The sequence below is a fragment of the Pezoporus occidentalis genome, unplaced genomic scaffold, assembly GCF_034315485.1.
Source record: "Pezoporus occidentalis ecotype Australia unplaced genomic scaffold, CSIRO_AGI_Poc_V1 ctg24, whole genome shotgun sequence".
NCBI classification, from domain to species: Eukaryota; Metazoa; Chordata; class Aves; order Psittaciformes; family Psittacidae; genus Pezoporus; species Pezoporus occidentalis.
Window position 1 is genome coordinate 4,803,250 of NW_026914285.1, and position 12,120 is coordinate 4,815,369.

The 12,120-nt window shown below is 39.6% G+C and overlaps 1 protein-coding gene across 5 annotated transcripts in view; it reads right to left on the reverse strand.

Annotated features, from left to right (window-relative positions):
• Nucleotides 1–12,120, reverse strand: part of APP (amyloid beta precursor protein) — a 204,497-nt gene that overhangs the window by 85,210 nt on the left and 107,167 nt on the right. For all 5 annotated transcript variants that reach the window (XM_062622142.1, XM_062622139.1, XM_062622140.1 and 2 more), the window contains exon 6: nt 7,481–7,686. In XM_062622142.1, the coding sequence (XP_062478126.1) occupies nt 7,481–7,686 (206 nt within the window). The remainder of the gene's footprint in view (nt 1–7,480; nt 7,687–12,120) is intronic.

Sequence of the window (12,120 nt, forward strand, 5' to 3'; positions counted from 1 at the left end):
TGGTCTACTGCCATAAACAGTTTATGACCTAAATGAAGATTAAACAAGAGATAGGAAAAATGCTCTAGGTTACTGTTTCCTTATTGCTCTGTTTGAGGGAAATGTTGCTGGCCCAGTCTAGGAAACTTCTCACTGCTGTTATCCATTTCCCAGTGTCACCACCACCATCCACCACTTGTGGATGTCTCCGTGGTCAGCCCAGAGAGGCATTCCTTCACCCCTGCTTTGGGGTGAAGGTACATTTTTAAATCAGCTTCCATGCCTGGAAACTGGTCCCATTGCTCCTGCTGGTGGGCCAGCTGCTCCTCCCATGCCTCTACATCACCTCCACATCACCTGTCCTTACGGAAGAAAACCACCACATTAATCCTCACCTGTACCACGTCATCTGAGAAGATGGGGAAATGATGTGTAGAGATGGGAAATTCAACAGGTTTTCTTGGGCTTTTAAATCAAACATCATTTCCCCTTCCACTGCCACCAAGTGTAGCAACTAATGCCTATGACAGATGAGCTACAGTATTTTCACAGATATTAGCAGCAGGCAGGCATCATATACTGCTAAATAATTCGTAAAAAAGTTAAAAACTGTCTTTGCTTTATACATTACTCTTGTTGCTGAAAACTGATTAAAAGATGAGTTACTTTTTACTACTGCGTAATTCAGTTTTACTTAGGGTATTTATTTAGGGTATTTTAATACCACAAAAATTTGCATGCAGTACAGCATTAATGGTGAGAGCTCTGTTTTGTTTAAGGAACTTGCTCACTCTTCCCCCTCCAAAGATGCATTTTTGCTTTTGGATCCATGAAACTGGATAAAATTAAAGAGGACAAGCCTTTGCCACAACCCATGTTCATAAGCAGTCTAAATTCTGTTTTCAGACACAGTTTTAAAACTGTCCTTCTTAAATACTAAAATTTCCCTCATCTTCTCTGTGCCACAAACCAAAGATTACAGTTGTTGATATCTTCCTTCTCTGAAACCCCAGATATGGCATATTATTTCTGAGATATCAGGAAAGTATAATTCAACTTTCCTCATTCCAAGCTTCTTGTACTTATACCAGCCTCTTGATGCAAAAGGAGTTGTTTCTAACCAAGCAGGTAGATCATTCTCTGAATGACAGTGCTGTTTGCAAAGCTTTTTGATTTACTTTTAAATTAACAGTTAAAATGATATCCTGAAAACTAATCAGTTACACTAAACATTGGTACTGACTGTGTTATTTTTTCTTTGAAAAGCGCAGTCTTCAGCGCTCCAGGAAACACAGAGTCTTAAAGCACGTGGACATTGATTTACAGTGCCTATACACAAAGTACTTCCATAAACACTCATTTACCAAAATGCTGTAAGTAGACCTAATTAGAATTTATGTGCAAACACTTTAGATATTTTTGATGATCAATTTTTACAAAGGCAAACATGAAATATGGTTCTGAATGGCATTTTAGAGGTTTTCATTACCATATAAATTGTTTGGGTTGATTTTTTTTTTTTTTTTTTTACTGTTCCTTGAAGAAAACCAATTTTAAATCAAAGTGAAATTATAATAGCTTTATTTCAAAATCTCAGCTCCATGCTCTTTTCCCCTCATGAGTAACACTCTGTGAACATCAACATTTTCATTAGAGGAATCTGAAATAAAATTTAAACTTCTAATGGGGGGAAGGGGGGGAGAATTAAAGCTACATTTACATACCTCTATTGCTGCAAGTATCAGGGTTGCTCAGTATTTTCTTTAGGATTTGAATTTATTTACATGATGGTGAGAACTAAGCTCATTTAAATGCTGGCACAATTAGTCCCAAACCTTAAACCTTAAATTAAATTTGAAGATATTTAAGGAAAAAAGGACAAACAGGAGGAGACAGACTACCAGGTCTGGCCTGTCTTGGAAGTTGGGTCCTCTGTTGAGTTTATACCTCTGAAAATCCTCTTAACGCTACAGCAGAAAGATACCATCATGTGGACTTATAAATAATACAAGTTCTTTAATTTAGCCACAGTAATTATATATAATATTACAACCAGAGTAATTCTGGCTTCCGTGTCTTCAGGAACTGAGAGCTATAGTTTGGGGATATTAATACACATGTATCTGTATTAGTCTCCATTTTCTAACTAGCTGAGAAAAATGAGACATCAGTAAATGCACTGCTTTAATTTTAGTTATACTGTTCATGTTCCAAAAAGGCACAATACTGTTTTCCTCAATGAATTAATCAAAAGGAAATATTTAAAGATAATTGCACTGAAACAAAGCTTCCTCATTCTGAATATATGGTTAGAAGAGGCAGCCAAATTTTAGTTTCAGTATTCAAAGACAAAAGCTAATTTCAGAAGGGGTTTCTGGAATTAGGAGAAGACAGCTGTGAAGCTGGCATATACTGTAGGAATAAAGTTGGTGCACAAGCTACACAACTGCTAAAATACTTCCTACACAGAAAGTTAAAAAAGCAAAATGATGACTTTTAAATGCAACACTGAAGAACAGCTCTTCCAAAACTGTTAAATACCCTAAAATTGTAATTTCCATTCTGTGCAATTAAGATTCAGTTTCTCTGTCTAATGTTTATTCTTCATCTACTGGAAGGGGATATTTGAAATACAACAAAAAAATTAATTGTATACTTGGCTAGAATACAAAGCCTTGTAATTTTGAAGTGGAACAAAGACATGAAAATACATTTTCTATTTACTTGTGCACAAAACAACTACATTTTAAAGGAAGGTGCCATGTAGTTATCACTGATGGATAGAACCCCAGCTTGATTTTAAATATATGCCAATAAAATGTCATGACTTTATGTGTATTTTAGAAAAGATAATCATTCCTACATATCATGATTATGCTAACATGGCAAGACAGTGAATATGACGATTAGCCCAAAAGTGCATTCCAGTCTTTTTTACAGAGCAAACCAACACATTCAATATAGTAAAATGGTATTTTCTCTAGGGATACAGATTCTTGGGGGATCTCTTTTGGCAGGATATGTTTCAAATGAAACCACTCTCCAACCTTATGTAAAACATCACTATTACTGTGTTTAGTACTTCAGTACTTTGCCCTTGACCCAAAATAGTAGTACTACATTGCAGTCCATCAACAAGATTACTACATCATAAAAAGAAATTCTTCCAATGGCAATATATCTTGAAGTATTATATCAGGGTGGAACAGCAGAGCTTTAAATTATAATGCCTAATTAAAAGCTATCGGTTACTTTAATGCAGATGCATTAGGTTAAGTTTATCAGCTCTTGTCCGTATGTTACAGTAGGTTATCATTCTTAATGAAGATCTCCTAACAAAACCATAGTAGAGTTATAGTGTGTACTAGCCATATAACAACCTATCGATGTCTTCATAATATGGAATACAATCAGAAATTATCACTTTCCAACTACAGAGTACTCCGTAGCCTTGAAGCAAATGAAGAACAAGAAGGAACTACTACTTTAAAAGAAAGATAGTAACCTTTCGAACAAGAAAGTGGGGCAAAGCTACAGAGATGAAAAAAAGCCCAATCAATCTAGCATATGTTACTAATATTATCCCAAAATTTACAGTTAACAGGTCTAGTAATCAGGGTTAACCTCCCTTGCTTTAGAATAGATGGTCACTGTCACTAAATGGATTTAAAGTCTTTTAGACCTAAAAGTCTTCAGCTAAAAAACTCCACATGAGATCAATAAAGCTAAGAGCTACCATACAAACATCAGGCTGCTTTTCTCTTGCTAGGAAACTACCATATGGTCTGCTGCTTGCAACTCCAGATTGTAAACAGTTAAAATGTCACATCAAGCAGCACTGCTTAAATTTTTGCATAACTGTTTAAAGAAACCCAGCCGAATTAGAGAAAGCAAAACCAACTGCTAAAGAACAACACTATATGCTACATGAGGCAGTCGGGCTCATGCTGCTGAATCCCCCTGCACCTGCTGACAGGTATGCAAAGAAGCTACCAATTGTTTTCTGCCAGGCTGCTGCGCTGACCCCACTGCTCTCCCTAAATGAGACCTGATTGACTGCTATGTTGACAGGAAGCACTAAGCTGAAATCACTTTTTTGTTGTTGTACGCCAGGAGAGACTGATTTTTCTTGTCACCTACTGTGCTGAAGGAGAGCAGAAACAACATCACAAACAATTGCAGATGACGGAAGAGCAGTGCTCCTGCTTGCTTTGGTCATGTGCTAGAACCACCACCTGGAGCCTGGATGCTTCAGGAGCAGCTCTGCAACACCCGTGACACTGCAGCAGTGACGGCAGGTATCAAACTGCTCCCTTGCTTAAATCCTGGCCAGCAGAGAGTCACTTCCTTGCTCCACATGGAGACAAAAGTAAAGAGTCACATTTTCCTGCAGGGCTTCATAAATGAGCCACAATTAGGGGCACAATTTCACAGATTAGGTGATAACGTCTCCCAGGAACTAAGGTGAAAATGTACATTTGACATTAATTCCACTGTCTGGATCCCTGGATCCACAATTGGCTGGATTTAACATCTGAAACCCAGCAGGAGCGTATCTGAAAGTTTAAACTCCATATGAAACAGAAAGTAAAGATGGTCTCTCACAAAAGGTAGGAAAGTGCATACTGGCAAATACTGTCCTATGGAAAGTATATTCACATTTTTGATAAATACTATAGCTCATAGAAATATGGTTGTTGAAGAAACTATCTTCCTGCCAATGACCTCTCTCATTCTCTAGGCAAGACTAACTTCCTTTTCACTGAAAATAAGTTTGTAAGTCGTTCTACGATTGCTATTTTAATCACAATTCATTAAAATACGCAAGGAAATAAAACTGCCTAACAAATTGATTCTTTAATAGCTCAAGTGTCCTTAAAGCATAACATTACATTTATGTTTTCCAATTATTTATGGTTGAGGGCAATCATCCCACTGATCTGGGGGAGAAAGCGCTCAGTACAGCCCACAGTTAGATCCTAATTTATGGGTTGGTTTAGAACAGTTGCTCCTTGCTGATTTCACATATGAAAAACAACTCCTCTCAAAGTGGGCAAAACCACTGTCTGAGCTCTTTAACGCTAATGACAATGTTAGTTACAGCTTCATAAAGCATGTATAAAACTGGCTGTAAAGTACCTGTGAACAGCATCCTAGGCTGCATTTTATGAACTGCACTGACTAATGCTTGGGAAAAGTAGCCTGAATGGAGCTCATGTCCACAGGAATGAAGGTCCAACACGTAAACTCATCTGAAGAGGCTTTCAAGGTGTCTCCATAGTATGGACCACTTCTTAGTATGTGTATCACCTACAAGGTACCTCTGCCTCTTATATTTGTACTGACTGTGACGAACTTTTCTGTGTGCAACAGCATGACAACAGCAGATGCTCACCACAGAAGTTCCTATGCTGGATCTGCTGGCTGCATCAGGAGGGTGGGACCCTGTAGGAAGCTTTCTCTCAAGTGCAGCAAGGGAAGCAAAAGCAAGGGCCAAAGCTCTATGTTATCCGGACACTTTTACATTTACAAATAAACAAACATTTTGTAATAGTGCAACTCTGTCAGACACCAATTACATACTTGGGGACAGTCTCTGCAATCCTGCTCTCCAGGAGGGCTGGAGGTCAGAAAGCCCAAAGGGCTGTGACACAACTGCACCAAAAACTTGTGCTGGTAACAGGCTGCCCTCACCTCACTTGCAGCAACTTGTATTCCAATCAGTCATGCAAGGTGGGAAATAACATGGGAAATTCTATACTTGGGAAAAACAGGGCAATAGCATTTCATTATCAGCTAGCGAGTGTGTATGTTTCTAAAGGACTTTAAAGGGTGGCTTCAATACTTGCCTCATCTCTTTTGTATTTTAGATTCCTATTATTACACACTACTTTCCTGAAGGCTAAACATCTTAACCTGTTTGAAACGTCAACCTCAGTAAAGAACACGTACTACCTAATTCGTCCTCATTTCCACTCATCCAAAATCCCATTAATGTCAAGTGTACTTCTTTTTTTTTTCCCTCTCAATATGCAGCGAGAACAGGGCGTTTTATCCCCAGGTGGTGAAAGCTCACATATGGAAATATATTTAATTGGTTTAAAGATTTAAACATAATCTCCTCCCGCCCCCTCCTCACTGAAATGGCTCTCCAACAACTGAGCAAAGCACTCAATACTGTTATATAAGGCAGAAATGCAGAAGACTATGTTACCACCCCTTAGAAAGAACCAGTTGCAACTAATTTTAGCAAAGCATTAGGGCTTTTGATTAGCAAGCTTATCTGCACGGAGACTTGAACAGAAGAAACTAAAGGACATAATGCTGCTTTTTCCAAAGCACTCCTATGGCACTCTGCTGTCCCCAGCATGTGTGATGAATTGTAGCCATCAGTCCTCTGCTCCATACCTGTTCTGCCATATACTGGCACCAGGATTCAAGAGAAAAGGACACTGCCACACATAAAATGGGGGACCCTTCTGGCACTTCAGTCCCAAGCATCCCTAGATGCAAGGGATGCAAAAGCAAAGGGAGAGGAAAGGAGCCAGGCCAGAAGTTTTCTGCCTCCTTTCATGAATGCCCCAACCACTGCCATTTTTCCTCTCCCTCCTGCATATCCCAACTCCTTTCTTTTCAGCTGTAGCCTTTCATCTCATTTTCTGCCATTATCTCCAGCACTGACTGGTAGAAAAATTGGCATATATCTTACCAAGATTTACATCATATCAAATTGTAGTTACTAAAATTGAAACATAAGGATAATTCATTCAAATACGTAACAGAAGAAATGTGGCATTTAAAAATATTATGTTGCTATATTGTCTATGGACTACAGTAAAATTCAAAATTTAAAATGCAGTTAACTACAAAAGATAATGAAAAACAATTTTAGAAATAAAGAGCTCTCTCTCACTTCACTTTTTCCTTTTTTTGGCAACTCATTCCTATTTCCTCCTCCCCCCACCACTACAGCTCACTAGTTAGGTTCACGTTTCTGCGTAATTATTTCTAAATTCCTGCAAATTTACTGCATTACTAGTTCATGGAGAAATACGGAAACGAGTATGTAAAAGAAATCACACAAAATGACTAACCACTGCTGTTCATGTAAGACACCAAACCAGCTAGTGCTACCTCCTGCTTTGAGCTGACGCTCCCCATCCTGCAACCCACGCACATAACCCACACACATACTTTCCCTGTGTTGTTTGTTACATATGGCAGTCAAATTTTATTTAATATTGTTTTAAAACAAAAACAACTCTTCTGCTTCCATACACATCATACACAACAGCCACACTTCATACACAGACACCTCTAAAGAATACCTGTAACGAGAAAGGGGAGGGGATTCAATGTGCAAATTACAGAAGACAAAGCATAGTAACAATGCTGTAACTTAGGATATTTTGCTGTTTGGAACATTTTTTGTCATAAAGGGCAAGCATGCAAAACAGCAGGATCAGTTTTCCAGTCCCAAGCAAAATGCCCACGAATTTACCTCTGACAACCTCTTCCACAGACTCTGTAGTTGTGGTGGTAGTTGTTGCAATACTGGTAGTTCTTTCAGTTGCCTCCTCATACTCTTCCTCTGTCTCTTCTTCAATTTCATCACCATCATCATCATCGTCATCAGCATCTTCATCTTCCACAACGGTTAGCTCTTCATCTTCCTCTGCTCCTTGTTCTTCTGCTACCTTATCATCACTAAATGAAGAAAAAGATAATGACGTGTCAGCAACAAAATTATTTCAACATTTTAATCAGAAACTCTGCAAGGACAAGAAGTTACCTGTTTGTCTATCCTCCTTCTCTTTAAATAAAACAGAAAGAATCAGGGACTCTGGAATATCCCAACAAGTAAGAAATCACAAATGCTAAAAATCCCCCCAAAGTCATCATAAGCAATGCAGTGAGAAAATTAGGAAGACGGAAGACTGGAGGTCCTCCTTTTGCACAGGGATAGGAAAAGAATCCCCATCAGCAACACTGTGTTTTGACAGCTAAATAACACTCCAGCTTCTTTTGCTTATTTTGAAAGATGCTCACATTAGCTCAAAATGCACAGCGAAACAAGAGCTCCTCAGGACTCAAACAGGAGCCATCTTACACAGAGGCTCGCTGTGGACTACTTGTATGCCTTTCATGGAGGACTACCAAGTGTTGAAACAACCTGAAACTGTCCACACTGACTGCTGAGTTTTTGTTCTATTCTTAAGTGTTCTGTGTGAATGGAAAAGCATACAGGACACACTATGCAATTCCTACACGCAAAGAATTGGCACTGCGCACAGAGCTGTCTGTTTTCACAAAGGACAGGACAGAGACAGTGGACGTGCGATGCAACTGATACTTAGCTGACTGTTGACAGTTTTTCATCTTTGAGGTTTTGTCTCCAGCACAAGCAGCTCAGCCCAGATTTCTGCACTCCCAACACTGCATTGATGTGTAGGGCCTCCATAAAAAGACCCATGGTACCAACCTGCATTACGACGGCAACACGTGCACCACTACAAGGAAACCTCAAACTACTGGCCTAAATGTTATTATCCATCACAGTGCTTCAAATTCATATATTCGCCTAAAATCCTCAGGACTTTTAACTGGTCTTGGATGAGAGGAGGAACAGTGAAGTTGACTAAGTTTTTATGTTTCTTATAAAGAATTTCACCTTTTTATGAGTATGAAATAAACACTATATGGACACCTCTCAACTGCAAGAATGAGGTGGATTTGCAATGTCCAGTAGCTATTTCTGATCTCCAGGCTTCTAGTCTTGGCTAATTACAGACAACTAAACTAGGCATACGGAGTGTAAAATCCAGATTTTGATCTCGAGCATCAGCGACTATACGCCTTTCAACATTAAAGAAAGCTGCTCTCTGTATTTCTCTCACAAACATGGCATGCTTTAAGAAAAAGCACAATTATTTTTCCTCTCCCTTTCATGTGAATGATCATTCTCAGATATCGGCCAAGCTCATAAAAGTTTAAAAAGGACAACAAAAACAATATAATGAAACAAAGGAAAGTCAATTAGTCACATGGAAAGCCACTTCAAAAGTAATTAGTATGTGTTCATCAAATATCCGTTTTTAGCTACACAAAAGCAACAAACTCGGCTATGTCAGTCCACAGTGTTTTGCTGAGAAATTCTCAGCATCAAGGCTAAGATTTAATTTTTTCCTTTCCCTTTTTTCACTTTTTTGAGGGGGAGTGTCACGGTGAAAGGCGCAGGATGAAAGATGACAGATTTCTGTGTGCACTGGCTGGCTGCGCCTGCCATTATAGCAGTCCCTGGTTTCCTCTCCAGTAACTTACCATAAGTAAATGCTTGAAGGACAGCCCTCACCTGCATCCTCTTTATGACTTTCTGCTTGCTGAAGAGCTAGACATCTGAGAACTTAAAAAAACCCATAAGTGATGGAAGACTACATCAGTTTATGGGATCAGGCTCCTGAAAATATTCTAAAAAGCCAGCACAAAAATGTACTAGAATATTCTTTCTACTATTTTGATCACTCCTAGAAAAACTATTCTGCCAGCAACATATTCTGCAAGACTCCATCACAAGGGTAGTAGCTTAAAAAAAGCTTAAAAGAAAAAAAAAAGGAACAATAAAAACAAAAGAGAAGTGGTTTTGCCTTAGATTTAGGTACCTAAATGGAAGTGAAAGACTTGCTATATACTTAGAGAATTAAGATGTCTGAAATTAGGCTTTAGAAGGTCATTTCCCTATTTAACAGGTTTTTTTTAGGATCTCATTGTACAGAAGTGTGAAGCTCTACTCAGGTTCTAAAGAAGCACTCCACGCTTTCTCTAAAAATAATTATTTTTCCATCTGTCTACTTTATTTTTATTTATACAAAGATGAGTTAGTCTCCTCCCCTACTAGTAGTGTCTTCCAAAGACAAGGGGACAGGGAGATGACATGCTTTATGCTCTCTTAACAAGTTTCTTCTTGAATACCAGAAACTAACCAGACTAGCATTATTCTGATGGTTTAATCATGCTCAGCTATACCGCACAGTGTAACAGACCAAATAGCATAAATATGCAAGTCAGGGACGTACCCTAGAAAAGCCTGACAGTAACAACAAAAACAACTTTACTTTAGATACCAAGGCTACCCACTAAGTCATGCACTCCTAAGCCTATCACAGCAACCACGCTCTGCAGTGGAAAGAGAAGATGACCACGTCTTCTCAAGAGGCCATGGTTACGGCAGGCATGAGAAAACCAACAATGCCAAGCAGTTCCTTTTGCAGCACTCCTCAGGGGTCCAAGGCCATAGGGAAGGAGCAGGTCTCCCAGCATTTGCCTGTTATCAGAGGACTCTGAGCCTCAAGCTTGATACAGGTTTAGTATAAACAACACTACATATTGATGTTCCCCTGTTGCAAACAAAGACAGCGGGTAAATTTCACATACTTTTAGTGTTAGCAAAGGTACTACATCTTGTAAGAAACATGAAAAAATATGCTTGCTTTTGCTTCCTTGGATTTAACCACTGTTGTCATCCCAGCTCATCTTCACAGAGCACACGTGAGAGGGATGACAGAGAACAACAAAGAGGGAATGAACTTTACTACAAGATCGAGAACAAAGCATCAACTTTTCAAATGGGGACAAAACTCTTCAGTGCTGCACAGTCTGCAGGACTGTTTCTCCCTGTCATGCTAAATGCTCAGGTACCATTCACATTACTCAATTTGCACCACCGCAGTGTTGTTTCCCAGACAATGCATCTAACTTCTGCACACCTTTCACCTCGCTAACCACCATTTCAAACAAACACTTACTACCAAATGAATGTGGATACTGACATTTCCCTTAGAAGTCTGTGAGTTTTATTTAATACACGTAGCAGGTGTGTTTATTTCCTGGTATTATTATTGCATTTTACCTTCTTCAGTAAACAAGTATGACTCGGTCTGTTTTTTCTTGGAACCATGACACCTTGACACTTTTTTCTATATTCCCTTGACACTGTCCCAGCCAGGGTTTTATTAGCACCACAGACTGCAGCGTCTCGTTCACAAGAAACTGTTGACATTTTGCCTTCGCACAGTGGTGCCAGTGACAGGACTGTTCAAAGGCTGCTCAAAAAAATACCTGATACACTGACAAGTAAAAGCTGTATTATCACCATCTGAAATTGCCAATTAGTCATTTGTCAGGTGAGCAGCTCCAGAGAGGAGCCTTCAACCCCAGAGCGGGGGGAAACCCTGCATCCAGGAGCCTCAGTTCTGCATGGCGAGAGCCACTGAGGGAGCCTCCAGTCCTCGCCAGGCCTTGCCCAGGAGCAGACAGCTCTGCTGAGGCGAGCAGGGACTCACAGGGCCCTGGCACAGGGTGCCCGGAGAAGCTGTGGGTGCTCCATCCCTGGCAGTGTTCAAGGCCAGGTTGGACACAGGGGCTTGGAGCAACCTGCTCTAGTGGAAGGTGTTCTTGCCCATGGCAGCAGGTTGGAACCGGATGAGCTTTAAAGTCCCTTTCAGTCCAAACCATTTTATGATTCTACATCTGATGCCACAGACACCCCTGGGTTTCAGGCAGCCTTAAGAAGTCACTGATTCCACTGACTCCAACAGAAACAACTGACCACTCCAGTGGGTGTATTTCTGGTTTTAAAACATGTAAAACTGTACAGCTCCTGCTAATATGCACCTAAGTGCATAGTTACAAGCAATGTTTAAATTATGGATCTGTAGTGTGTATCTAAAAACTTCCTTTTCATAATCCTTCATAGTCACTTCAGTGAGAGCTGGCAGCAATTTATTCCCTTCACTCAGAAGCATGCATCGTTCTGCTACTTTGTGAAGGTAAAGGTGAAGGAGAGGTAAAGTGAAGAAAAGCAAACTGTACTACCTCTTGCTGTTCAAGAAGTAAGAAAACATTAGTAAATTAAAATTTCCCTTCTGTATTCCAATAACCTGCAACAGAGATGGGCAGGACGCAAATGACAAGAATGATGAGTCTTCTTTCTAATGGTGTTTCAGAACTCATAGAGCCACAGCATAAACTACATTTTAAGAAGAGGCTTTTGTCTTCAGCTATTAACTTCAGACAAAAACATGGCAACTCTTCCAATTTAGGGTAAAATATAACTATGGACTGATTACTTTTATTGGGAAGCAG